The sequence below is a fragment of the Leucoraja erinacea genome, chromosome 13 (genome assembly GCF_028641065.1).
Source record: "Leucoraja erinacea ecotype New England chromosome 13, Leri_hhj_1, whole genome shotgun sequence".
In the NCBI taxonomy this organism is placed as follows: Eukaryota; Metazoa; Chordata; class Chondrichthyes; order Rajiformes; family Rajidae; genus Leucoraja; species Leucoraja erinaceus.
In genome coordinates, this window is record NC_073389.1 from 29,091,306 (window position 1) to 29,105,684 (window position 14,379).

The 14,379-nt window shown below is 46.0% G+C and overlaps 1 protein-coding gene across 6 annotated transcripts in view; it reads left to right on the plus strand.

The window, feature by feature from the left end:
• Positions 1-14,379, plus strand: part of LOC129702771 (pleckstrin homology-like domain family B member 2) — a 115,900-nt gene that overhangs the window by 20,001 nt on the left and 81,520 nt on the right. For all 6 annotated transcript variants that reach the window (XM_055644729.1, XM_055644726.1, XM_055644724.1 and 3 more), the window contains one exon: positions 13,813-13,932. In XM_055644729.1, coding sequence (XP_055500704.1) covers positions 13,813-13,932 — 120 coding nt within the window. The remainder of the gene's footprint in view (positions 1-13,812; positions 13,933-14,379) is intronic.

The window sequence follows — 14,379 nt, forward strand, 5'->3', positions numbered from 1 at the left end:
TTTTAACCCAGTTTGAACGAAGTAGGGTAGATCTGAGGGTAAATATGCAGAGTTTGTTGAAATTTTGAAAAGTGGTTCCAAAAGTTTATGGGATCTGGCTTTATAAATAGAGACATCGAGAACAGGAACAAGGAAGCCATGACCAACCTTTACTGAACACCGAAGATAGACACAAAATGCTGGAGTAACTCAGTGGGACAGGCAGCATCTCTGGAGAGAAGGAATGGGTGACGTTTTGGGTTGAGACCCTTCTTCAAACAGTAAACCAGCATCTGCAGTTTCTTCCCGTACTTTATTGAACACAACTTCAATCACAACTGTATTCGATACGATACGATAGAACATTATTTATCCCAGGAGGAAACTTGATCTGCCAACAGTCATAAAAACACAAAATATATGAAACATGAAATTAAAGTGATGAGTGGTAAGACTCGGGGGATGTGCAAAGATTGGTGAGGGGAGTCGGTCTCAGTCTACCCCACGACAGAAGGGGGAGGAATTGGAAAGTTTGATAGCCACAGGGAAGAAGGATCTCCAGTGGCATTCTGTCCTGCATCTTGGTGAAAGCAATCTATTGCCTCAGGTTGACCATGGAGGGAGGGAGCTGTATTGTCCAGGATGCTCCACAGTTTGAGGAGCATCCCCCCCTACAAGGCCACCTCCCTTGAATCCAACTCTGCCTCCAGGAAGGAACCAGCCTTCCTGGTTAGTTTTTTTAAATATTGTATTGGCATCCGCGGCCTTCGCCCTGTTGCCCCAGCACACGGCAGCAAAGAAGATGGCACTGATTGCAGAACATCTGCAGCATCTTACTGCAGATGTTGGAGTGGAGCCTTCTCAAAAAGTACAGCCGGCTCTGTCCCTTCTTGTACAGGGCCTCATTGTTCCTGGACCAGTCCAGTTTACTGTCCAGGTACACTCCAAGGTATTTGTACTCTCTGGTAAACTGCACATCCACACCATTGATGGAGACAGGGGACAGGGATGTTCCTCTCCTCCTAAAGTTCACCACCAAGTCCTTAGTCTTGTCGGTGTTGAGCTGCAGGTGAATCAGCCCACACCACTCAACAAAGTCGTTGACTACACCTCTGTATTCAGCACGTCATTGACTACACCTCTACATTCAGCATTTTTGTATTTTACAAAAGATATTTGTCCTACAATCATAGAGTTATACAGTATAGAACTAAAGGGCTTTGGCCCTTTAGCCCAACTCATCCATGCAGACCAAGCTGCCTGAGCAAGTTCTGTTCCTGGCCCATATCCTTCCAAACATTTCCTCTCCAAGTATCACCGTGAGTTAAATGCCATAATTGTATCCGCCTCTCCCACTTCCTCTGGTAGCCCAATCCCTACATCTATCACCCTCTGTGTACGTGTTGGGGAATGCAGGTGAGAGTTTATTTTTGAGGTAATTTGTACTCTTATATTTTGTCAACACTGTCACTTCATGCAAAGCCATAAAGATGGATCAGCCACCAGTCCATGTACAGCATTCCAGAAACATAATATAAATATCACGTGATTAACAGCTAGTGTTGGTATGAATCTTTGTTGTTGCAAATACAAATGACCTTTTTAATTTCAGAGATCATTTTGGGGATTTGTTTTATTTGTGCTTTATTAGTTAAAGTGCAGGACTCACGCAGTAATCCAGGCCGACGGTCCAATGCCGCAACAATAGGAGTGTTGTTTTACATAGACATCTGAAATTGGGGTGCTTGGTCAATGAGGACATCAAGATGGTATCCAAGGAAGAGTAGGGAAGTTACCCCATGGCGCTGTGTGCGTGGATTGACTGCAAATGCACACCAGGACTGTCTCTGCGGAGGGCCTGAATGTCTGGCCCAACCGGTGGCACATGGAGCAGATGAATCTCCCTCACAGGTCCAGTGTGTGTGGCTGTCCCTGAACTCACTGTTCACCCAGGACAGTGAGTGACAAGAAGACCCGGAGTGTGGAGATGGTTGGTGTCAACCCTTGCAATGCAACTCAGAGGCTGTTGCATCACATGGCCCCATGCACCACTGGCAGGTTCCCCAGCGCTGTCACCCCTCACCCTGATCAGGAGGAAGGTCGCATGGCCAGCACTGAGGGTTGGAGGCAACCCACTCCCCTCACACACACACACCCTTCTTTCCTCCCCCCCCTCCCCCCTCCCCCTCTCCCCCTCCTCTCTTTCACTCCCTCCCCCCTTTCCCCCCCCCCCCCCTGTCCCACTTCTTCCCCCCATCTCCCCCTCCCTCCCCTTCTCCCCCCTCCCTCTCTCCTCCCCCCGAGCGGACGACGGCCGCCGCCCCCCATCCGGCGCCGGGCTCCATTCGCTGCCAGTCAGTGAGTGAGTCTGTGCGGCTCGGACAGTGTGAGCGCCGCCGGCCGCTCTCTCACTCTCTCACTCACCAGCTGGTCCCGGGGTGTGGAGGAGAGAGAGCCCCGGACAGCGGCGGCTGTGTCCCGGACCGGAGCCGCCCGACCTGCGAGTGAGTATCTACCGCTTTCTGCCTTGCTGTGGCCCGGGCGGGGACGGGGTCTGTCGCGGACAGTGTTGCGGGGGCTTCCCTGTCACCAAAAGTAACAGGATCCCACCACCCTAAAGTCGCCCCAAACTTCCCCAAAGTCGCCCCACAACCGGGCTCTGCTAAACTTTGGGCGGACTGCGAGGTACCCTCACACCGCAGTTGTACCCACATCGCTGTACAGTCAAACTCTGATATCCCCCCCCAGAGAAAAAATCCAGATAGTTTGAATAGTAATGTGCCTCTAGCAGATTCAGCCGTCCGACATCGGGTGTGTGCTTGAGAGAGAGAGGAGGAGGAGGGGGGGGGGGGGGGATTAATGGGGATGAGAGAGTGAGGGGATGGTGGGGTAGAAGTGGGGTGAGAGAGTGAGGAGGGGAGATTAATGAGGGTGAGAGAGTGAGGAGATGGAGTAAGAGAGTGAAGTGGGAGGGCGGTGGGGGGGGGGGTGTATGAGAATTGATCGTAAAGAATCACTGACCATAACACATAATTCTATGCTTACGAATTGCTGGACTATATATCATCTCCTTGCCCCTTTAAATAACAATGTCTTGCTCAGCAATTCTATGTTTTAAGGCTAAACAAACGTCTTGTAAAATACAGCAACAAAGATTGAACCATGATGCAGGGATCATATAAATCTTTAAAGGGGATGTTGCTGCTAATCTGCCGATCTCTGTACTGCCCCTAGGCATAAATGGAAATAAACTTGCGTGGGAATTCAGCCCACCAAATTCAATTTTACTCTTTTGAAACACAATCCTCTGCACATCAATGCTGTTAAGGGTCTTGCCATTAACTGTATAGTCTCCCATGACTTTGAACCTTCCAAAGACCAACACCTCACACTTGCTTGGGTTAAACTCCATCTGCCTTTCTCCGTCCATTTTTGCAGCTGGTCTATCTACTGCTGTATTTTCTGTCTTCGATGAAAACGCCAGATCTGAATCTGCTAGAGGCAGAGGTTTACAGTGAGAGGATGTAGGATTTAAAGGCACCTGAGGGAGGGGCCAACATTTTCACACAGAGGAAATATTCTCTTTGTGTACAGATACAGACTGCTGGAGTAACTCAGCATGTTACTCCAGCACTTTGTCTATAACTTTGGCATAAACCAGCATCTGCTGTTCTTGTTTCTGTATGTGTATGTTCCATGTACACACAGTGATGAGTATACGATACAAGCTGCTATTGGAAGTGGTAGAGGTGGGTATAGGTATGACATTAAAAAGTTGTTTTATCAGTTATACGGGTAGGACAAGTTTGGAGTGGATGGAGCAGTCGTAGGCAAATTCGACTAGCTCAGATAGGTAACTTGTTGGCATGGATGTGTTTGGTTTAAGCGTCCTTTCTGTGTCGTACAACTCTATGACTCTATGATGCACCCTCATGGTGACCGAGTCCGATCTTCACACTGACGTCTTCAGTCGTATATGTGGCACTATAGTTGTTCTTCAAACAGACCTAACAGCTTGGAAATGGGAATCCATGAGGAGCTGTGAACCATCAGCAGCAGCAGCAGAATGGTTCACCACCACAATTTGTCATCCCAAATGCAGCAGATCCCTTAATATGCCATAAATGCAGGTCCAAATTAGCAGTTCTTTTGAAAATTGTTGCAATTTGGTGCAACCCCTGCAGAGTTTAGAGCTCTTCATGGAAAGGAAGTTCAAGGACTGAATTTGAACCAGGGCTAATGGGTATAGGTTTAAGGTGAGAGGGAAAAGATTTAATAAGAACCTGAGGGGCAGCCTTTCCCCACAGAGGATGGTGGGTATATGGAACAAGCTGCCAGAGGAAGTGGAAGAGGAGGGTACAATAGCAACATTTAAAATATAGTTGGAAAGGTGCATTGATAGGTAAGGTTTGGAGGATTATGTGTCAAAACAGACAAATGGGAATAGCTAAGATGGTGCATTCTGGTCGTCATGGACGAGTTGGGCCAAAGGGCCTGTTTCCATGCTCTGTGACTATACCTTGTTTGGTAGTTAAGGGTGAAACTGTCTAGTCCGGCATTCTATGGTCTGGCATGTTTTGAATTGCAGTTCAGATCTGTACTACTGCTGAATTACTTCTAACTGAGATCTAAACTTATCTAAAATCTGTCTAGTCAGTTCCTAATTAATCTACCAGAGTAAGTTCTGTGGACAGCGTTTGCCATTTATGTAAACTTTGGGTTGTGCACAGTTTTTGAAATCCTCAGATGACCCAGGAGTAACTATACTTAGAAAAGAACAGTTCTCCTGCTCAGAGGGAGATAGCCGGGGGTCATTTCTGTGGCCTGGATATTTTGTGGTCCGGTGTCAATCAGATACAAAGGGTACTGGATGACAGAGTTTCAACATGTACTCTCCATGCTGTGGCAGGAAGTTGTGGTTCAAATCCCACTCTAGACATGGACAGAAAAATTTAGGTTTACACCAGTCCCGATAAATCATGAGTGTGGACTGCAGGTCAGGAGAGATGTTAAATGAAGACCTTGTCTGTTGTCAAATGTACTCTGGCAGTATTTCTATGTAGGATGGGGGACTTTCCCCATAGACCTGGCCAATATTTATCCTTGAGGTAACATGCTAATATCTTGGAAGTGCCTCGGGATGCCATGGGTGCCTCGGGTTCACTCTATTGAATAATATTGAAATTCAATAGAACATAGAACAGTACATTGCAGGAACGGGCTCTTCGGCCCACGTTTGTGCCGAACATGATGCCAAGTTAAATTGATCTAATCCGCTTGTACTTAATCCATATCCCGCTATTCCCTGCACTTCCATGTGCCTATCCAAAAATCTCTTAAATGCCACTATCGTATCTGCCTCCATCACCAACCTTGGCAGCGCGCTCCAGGCTCCCACAACTCTCTGTGTAAATAACTTGCCCCGCACATCTCCATTAAAGTTTCCCCCTGTCATCACATAACTATGCCCTCTAGTGTTAGCCGTTTTCACCCTGGGGGAAAAAGGTTCTGACTATCTACCGTATCTATGCTTCACATAATTTTATATACTTCTCTCAAGTCTCACATCAACCTCTGACATTCCAGCAAAAACAATCTTATCCAACCCCTCCCTGCACCTTAAACCTTCTAATCCAGTGAGCATTTTGGTAAACCTCCTCTGCAGCCTCTCCAAAGCCTCTACATCTTTCTTGAAATGGTGCAACCAGAACTGCATGTGACCTAACAAAGGACCTACAGAGGTGCATCATTGCTTCCTAATTCTTATATTCAATGTCCCTAGTAATGAAGGCAAGCATATCAAACACCTTCTTAACGATCCTATCTACTTGTGCTGCCACCTTCAGTGAGCTATGAGCTTGGACTCCAAGAATCCTCTGCAGATCAATGCTGTTAAGGGTCTTGCCATTAACTGTATAGTCTCTCCTGACTTTGAACCTTCCAAAGGCCAACACCTCACATTTGCTCGGGTTAAACTCCATCTGCCATTTCTCTGCCCATTTTTCCAGCTGGTCTATATCCTGCTGTATCTTCTGTCTTCTATGAAAACGCCAGATCTGAATCCATATGACCAAGTCATCATGAATAGCATACATCTTAATCTTCTGGACCAGTCAACCATGAGGGGCCTTATCAAAAGCCTTACTAATATCCATGTATACCACATCCACTGTCCTAACTTCATCAATCTCCTCCCCACCTCCTCAACACGTATGTGACATGTGAAACACGACCTGTCACATACAAAGTTGTGCTGGCTATCCCTAGTTAGCCATTCTCTTCCAAATAAGGTATATTTAATCTCACCACAATAGGCCCAAGGTTGAGTTGAGGGTTGTTTCCAGTTTTTAATGCATGGTCCAGATAGATAAGAAGTATGGAGATGAAAGATGATGCAGATGCTGGAGTCCTGAGCAAAAAACACAAAGTGCTGGTGGAACTCAATGGGCCAGGCAGCATCTGTGGAGGGAAATAGACAATTGAAGTTTTGGGTAGATATCTTTCTTCAGACTGATGGAAATAAAAGGTGAGGAGAAGAGATGGGGCAAATGTCAGATGGATTCAGTAAGTTGGGGGTGGTTGCAGTATGTTCAGTTTAGTTTATTGTCATGTGTACCAAGGTACAGTGAAAAGCTTTTTGTTGCATGCTAACCAGTTATCAGAAACACAATACATGGTTACAATCGATCCATTTACAGGTATATGTGTTCCTTTCCCCTTCTCCACCTCCTGCTGCTCATCGCCCACCTCTATCGCCCAGGTCTCCTAACCCCTTCTCTTCCCATCCACCCTACATTTCACTCCTCACCCTTCTTTCTTAACAAATTCCACTGTCTGCAGCCATTTGTCTTTCCACTTATTATCTCCAGCATTGTAACTATCATTGCACTTTTCCCCACCCGATCCAGTGCCAATCAATCTCTTCCCGCCTGGTATATCGTGCCAGCTTAGGCCCCATCCTTCCCCCTTGCCTCTCTCGACCAATTTTCATCCTTCTACTCCATCATTCTGAAGAAGGATCCCGACCTGAAATGTCATTTGCTCATTTCCTCCCCAGATGCTGCTTGACCTGCTGGGTTCCTCCAGTCTTTATTTTTGGAACAGAACCATGTTTGGCTGACTCTTGGTTTAACTCCAGTTGTACAACATTTCACCATCCTTCTCTTGCTTGTTCATTTGTAAGACCGAGCAGCATGTTCTTGCTGTGTGTCCAGTGGAATTAATCCATTCCAGAGTCGTAGATAAGATCCCTCTGTTGTTTATGCATGGTCACAGCCTGATTTTAGTGCATCAATAAATAACACAGTTGGAACCTGCTTAAAAAAAAAATGTAGGGCCTCTATCCCGTGGATATGTGTGTATCTGAGGCTCATCAGCAGCTTGTGTCTGACACTTACTCAAAGAGTTTTCTTCAGTTACTTGCTAAATTCCAATTGTGCTGCAAAACAAACTGACCTTTGACCATGGTTCTGAAAGCCGATGTGAGTGTGGGGGTGGATTAGGGCCTGGAAAGTGATGGGCCCGTTTACACACGTTGACTCCTTGCCCTGGATTAATTCTGTTCCTTAAAGCTGGGCTCTGGATGTAGAGGGGATGTTGGGGCAGCTCCAGATTTTAAAGAATGTTGATTTGTCAGATGCACTGAATGGGAACTGGAACAATGAAATTCTTTCTTTGCTGCAGCTTTATAGGCACATCAGACACAACAATAAATATACGATAAATTATCAATTGTTCTCACTCATGATAGTAGTTTAGTTTAGTTTAGATGTCTGCCCACCGAGTCCGCACTGACCCGCGATCCCCACACATTAACACTATCCGACACGCAGTCGGGACAATTTACAATTTTACCGAAGCTAATAACCTACAAACTTGTACATCTTTGTAGCGGGGGAAGAAACTGGAGCATCCACGTAGGTCATGGGGGTAATGTACAAACTCCGTACAGACGAGCACCCGTAGTCAGGATTGAATTGGGACTCTGCTGCTGTAAGGCAGCAACTCTACCATTGCACCGGCCTTAAAAGGCAAAAGTGCATAGAGCAGCCATTTTAGTGCGAATTCCGTGGTGTTTTGGGGCTGAGGTGGAGTTGTGCTGGGTGGTTCGAGAACCCGATGTGTTGAACCTTTTCTTGAATCTGGAGGTAATGGTTCTCAGGCCTTCTTCACAATGGGAGCAGCAAGGAGAGAGGATGGCCAAGGTGGTTTACCCAAGCGTATCCATTGTAACATGCTCTGGATATTCACCACTCTGAAGAAGAGTTTGTATTTGCTGCAGGTAAACAACCTTGTGGTGTGCTCAACTTGTGCACTGGACAATAAACTCAATTTGACGACTTTAAGCTACTTCCATTTATATAGGTTGCATTTCACAATCTTGGGACTTCCCAGAATACTTGGCAGTGTATGAAGTATTTTTCCAAGTGTAGTCACTTTAATAATTGCGTGGGAGAAACATAATATTGAGTTCACAGAAGTAGCATTCTGATAAATGATCAAGCACAGGCATGAAGATTTGCATGTCGGATGATATTTGAATGGGATGAAGGTACAGGAACACTCCTGGTCCTCCTGCCTGAGTGTTCAGGTGGATGCTACACTGTTGGGTTTAGCAACAATGTTCATTGCTTGGAATAACAGGCTTCAGTAAAACATCTGGCCTTTCTCTGTGTAAAGTTTTCAGGCACTTCGTGTATTGATTCCCGAGGCTCAAAGTCTCTGTGGTACCGTTACTTGTTGGAGGTATGAGCTATCCTAGGTATGGGGACAAGAACATAGGGTTTGGGACCTCTGCCAAATATGGGAGAACTGAAAGAGAAGAGGTTTCGCTTTTAGAAAGAAATAACGAAAAAAAAATTAGGATCAATTATTTAAGCAGATCATTGAGAAGGGAATTCTGGGAAAGAAGTATTGGATGCAGAAAGCATGAGAAGTTTAAAATAGGTGACATTTTACCATGAAACAGAACGTAGAACAATACACCACAGGAACAGGCCCTTTGTCTGTTCCATATATGATGCCAGGTTAATTTTAGCTGCCTTCGTGTGATCCATTTCCCTCCATGTTCTGGCTTTGACTTTGACTTTGACATCGGGAGAAGAATGGAGAGCAGGGGAGAGACAAGACAAGACTTTGCCTTCCATCACAGTGAGGGGGAGATTCACTGTGATGGATGTTTGTGTGGATTGTGTTGATGTGTGTCTTGGTTCTTTTCTTGTATGACTGCAGAAACAAATTTCGTTTGAACTTCATGTGAGGTTCAAATGACAAATAAATGATATTGTATTGTATTGTATTGTATATCCATATGCCAGTCTTTACACACTACTATTGTAAATGCTTCCACAATTACCCTTGGGAGCGTTTTACGAACTCACCATCACTCAATCCAGGTTAGTCCAATCTCTCCTTACAGCTAATACCTGTAATCTAGCTGCATTCTAGTAAACCTCTTCTGCACCCTCTCCAAACCTCCATATTCTTCTTGTAATGGGGAGACCAAAACTGTACACAATACTGTGGCCTAACCAAAATTTTATAAAGTTGCAACATGACTTCCTGACATAAATTTAAGGTCTCGAATGAAGCATACGTATGCCTCTTTACCACTATATTTAATTGTGATGCAATTTTCAAGGAATTACATATTTGGACCCCAAGATCCCTCTGTACATCAGTGTTGTTAAAGGCTCTGACCATTAACTGTATACTTTTACTTTTTCCCCCAAAGTGCAACATCCCACACTTGTTTGGATTAAACTCCACCCGTTATTTCTCTGCCTATATCCGTAACTGAACTAAGTCATGCCGTGTCCTTGGACAGCCGTGTCCTTGGCCAGCCTTCCTCAAAGTCTGCAACTCCACTAATTTTGCTGTTGTCTCCAAAATTATTAACCAATCCAACTACATTTATGTCCAAGTTGTTTAAATATATTACAAACCACAGAGGTCCTCGCACAGGTCCCTGAGTGGAGCACCACTGGTCACAGACCTCCAGCCAATAATGCACTTCCAGCACTACCCTCTGTCTTCTATGGGCAAGCCAGTTCTGAGCCCAAACTACTAAGTCACCGTGGATCCCACACATCTTAATCTTCTGGGTCAGCTTATGATAGTGGTCTTTTTCAAGTGGCTTACTAAAACCCATTTATGCAAGATCCACTGCCCCTTGCTCATCAATCCCATTGTTACCTCCTCAAAGACCTCCTCCGCAGACATAGCCACGCTTACTGTCCCAAATTATCCCATTGACTTCCAAATGCGAGTAAATCCCACCCTGAACAATCCTCTCCAGTAGCTTCCCTACTACTGTTGTGAGGCTCACTAGTCCCTGTAAACTAATTTCTTGCCTTTCTCAATTACCTAGAATAGATCCTGTCATGAAGATTTATCCGCCTTGATTAATTTCAAAAGCCTATCCCCACCTCCTTCTTGATCTCAAAATGTATCGATATATCGCTCACTGATTTCACAATCCTCCATGTCCTTCTCCATGGTGAATACAGATGTGAAGTACTCGTTTAAAGTCATAGAGTCATATAGCATGGAATCAGGCCCTTCGGCCCAACTTGCCCACATCAACCAACATGTCCCATCTATATTAATTTCACCTGCCTGCGTTTGGCCCATATCCCTCTAAACCTGTCCTATCCACGTACCTATCTAATTGTTTCTTGAACGTTGCGATAGTCTCTGCCTCAACTACCTCCTCTGGCAGCTCGTTCCAAACATCCACCATCCTATTAAATCCTTTCTCCCTCTCCTTAAACCTATGTCATCTGTTTCACGATTCCCCTACTCTGGGCAAGAGACTGCATCTACCCAATCTATTCCTCTCATGATTTTGTACACCTCTATAAGATCACCCCTCATCCTGCTGTGCTGCAAGGAATAGAGTCCCAGCTTGTTTAATATATCTCCAGTTCAACATTTCCCAAAAATTCAACCTTTTTCAAAAGTCTTGAATCTTCAATTTAAGACTTTTGACAGGTACCTGTATATGGATATGCAGGGGATGGTGGAATATGGACTCTGAGTAGGTAGATAAGAGATGGTCTTGGCACCTTGTTCAGTACAGACATCATGGGCCGAAGAGCCTATTCTATGCTGTACTGTTCTATGTTCCATGTAACCAGTGCAGGGATAAGTATGATTCGCAAGGTTAGCAGACCTATAGATTGCCTCAGCTGGAACATAATATTTAGGCATCGTATTGTCCAGCAATAACTGATGTACAAATGCAGCTCTTGGGGAGACAGGAGCTTCATGTCAGTGCAGTACTGTCCAGAGGACCATTGATCCAGTGGCCTGAGTCTCAGTCCCATCATAGCAATTTGGATTTAAATTGGACTGATGGAATGCAGCTGGTGGAAGAAATAGTTACTTCCCCGTAAAACTACAGGGTAAACATCTTCCTCACTCGTCCTCCAGTGAAGGAAAGCTGCAATCCTTCACCAGTGTTTGTGACTCCAGACTCGCGAATGTGGCTGACTGTGCAGAGGGTGGATTGGGGGAATGGCAGAAATGCAGATTTTTTCAGCAGTCTGCTCTTTCATCAGCTTCACGAGGGGACAGGGCAAATTCTCCAGCAACTTGCGATGAGTCAGATGCTTCTCTCAATGCACAAGCTGCTGGGTTGCTTGCACAATAGTGCATGCCGTTATTTGGCAGCAAAATTCCCTGCCTCTGAGAGCTGTGACAGAGGCAGGGAATTTTTCCAGGTCTGACGCGAGCATCATGTTTTCCTCCGTCTCTGACCAAATATGGTTGTGGCTGGTCTTCCTCCATGCTCCCCATGTCCTGGCCTTTTCTCTGCCTCCGAGGCCCGTTTGGGAAATGTGGGCAAGTAGGAATCTGAGGAATTCTCCCGGATTTTGTTTTTGCCCTGCCGTCTCCCAGATTTCAGAAGCCGTGATTTTAACTCGAGAAAGGAAATTGAAGTTTAAAGGCAGCTTTGGCAAACAGAACAGAAGTAAACATCTGGTGTGTCTGGAGAAGATGGAATGTTTTCCAGATGTCTGGGACAGGATGGATAAATTATAAACTTTTCCCGCAAGGGTTCAGTAGGCGAGGTTCGATGCAGCAACATTTTTCACCAGCACAGTTGTTTCAGGGGAGCGGATAATCAGGGCTGGGTGATATTCACCAGGCAGGGCTCTGTCTGCTAGGAATTAAAAATCAAAGAACTGCAGATCCTGGGAACCCAGAGTGAAAACAGACGATGCTCAAAACATTCAGCAGGTCAGACAGTGTCTGTGGAGAGAGAAACATGTAACGTTTCAGGTCAGAGACTGCCTTGGTGCAATCTTTACATAAAGGGAAACAGTTAACAAAATGTGGCATCACAAGCCTTTCTGGGGGCTGCTGGTCCTGATTTCCTCACACTCCTGCTTGGTCTTCTGAGTGTTTCCAAAATGTACCACTTTATTTCCTTCACTGGGCAGTGGCATCGTCCAATTCACCTCTTTCACCAAACCATGTTTTACAATTTACTGGTGCTTATTCCCAGAAAATCATGGTACAGTTGGAGCCTGCTGACCAGATTTCCCAGGGTGCTGAAGGATGCCACTGCCCATGTGACCTTTGCTGTGAGTTGGTTTGTAAAGCAAGGAGTTGTATTGTTGATGAGACCAATGGGAAGACGTTGGGGAAGGTGCGGTCAGTCTGTGAGTGAGGCCCGGGGTCTGGAAGCTGGTTTGTCAGGAGCCTTGTGTCGGGTCACTCCTTTGAACCTTTGTACTCCTTCGCTCCCTTGTACCCATGTCACTCCCACTTTTTTGTTCCTCTGTTACTCTCTGTATCCCGCAACTCCCTCGTTCCCCTGTCATTGCATCATTCCCAATCACTCTTTTGTTCACCCGTCACTCCCTTGCTCCCCATTACCCCTCCATTTCTTTACTCCCTCATTTCCCTGTCATTCCCTCATTCCTGTCACTCCCACGTTCCTGGTCATCACTCATTCTGGTGTACATGCCCAGGCTCAGGTGATTGCACTCTCCTTGGTTGCTTCTCTCGCAGGTGGGGGTCCAGATTTGCCGCTGCCTACACCCGGTGAATTACTGTTGTTTATTTATCTTTTGTGGGGATGTGGGGATGTGAGTTCAATTACTGCCCTTCTTTAATTGCCCATGAAAAGGCGTGCGGCAGACAGCACTGGTCCCACTGCCACCTCAAAGTGGAGTGAAGTAACAACCACACTGGTGGGGGTGGAGGGACCAGCTGAAGACTGGACATCCTTCCCCTGAGTCTTTATTCGCAGTCCAGCAGTTTCACGGTCACCATTGCAAATACTTTAAACAATATATAATTTCTATTTATTTAATGAATTGAATTCACATTTCACAGTATCGATGGTGGGACCTGAATGAAGTTGCATCTCTGGATCACTAGTTCAGTAACTTACTGACTGCACCACCATGACTGCCCCCTCTTCCACTGGAATTCAGTGAGACATTCCCTGCTCACCTCCATGTGCAGATTCCCTTCATTCCCTTTATCTTATTTCTGTACACTGCTGATTGCTTGATTGTAACCATGTTTTGTCTTTCCGCTGGCTGGTTAGCACGCAACATAAGCTTTCCACAACATCTCAGTACACGTGACAATAAACTAAACTATAGTAAAAGTGGGCCGGGCTGTGCTGGCGGGATCTCATTCCTGTCCCCTCGACACTTCCACGCACGGCCAGAGGGGGCAGCCACGTGTAATTATTGTCTGGCTTTGATTCTGTAACACGTTGTTGCGGATTAATGGCTGGATGTATCTGGGTCCGATCAGGTGTCTGGCCCCTGAAGTGTCACTGATCAATTTTCTTACCTTGACTTACTGCAGGTTGCATTCTGTGCCTGGGCCAGTCGAACTACTTTCGCTTCAACCATCCCGTGGAAGCCAAGCGGATCAAGGACATGAAGCCTGACGGTGAGGCGGTCTCCGCACCTGGTTATGTCCCAGGTAAGTGAGAATTCGGGGCTGTGGGGGTGAGCCAGAGGAGCATCAGCCTGTTGGCCATAACACTGCGGCTCCTGCCAGTGTGGTTCTGCTGTGGGAGGTCCAGCCTATTCTGGTTTCCCTTTCCACCTCCCCTCCTCCTGCTTCCCAGGTGTATTCCAGAGGCCATATTCCGGAGACTCATGGTCATATCCTGATCAAGACCAGACTTCATCTCCTCATCAGTCAGCATGTTCAGAGCCTCGCTCACTGGAATCCATCCTCTCCTCCCTGAGCTAAGAGCTTCCCCTGGTTTCAGATGCCTAGAACAAGTCAGACCCATCTTGCCTGATGTTTGGAGCCAGCTCAGTATTCACTCAGTGCTGACAAACAGAAATGTAGGAAGGGCCAATGATGGGGGAAGGTGCTCAACAAATGTAATTAGCGAAGAACAATGAACATTGTTGATTG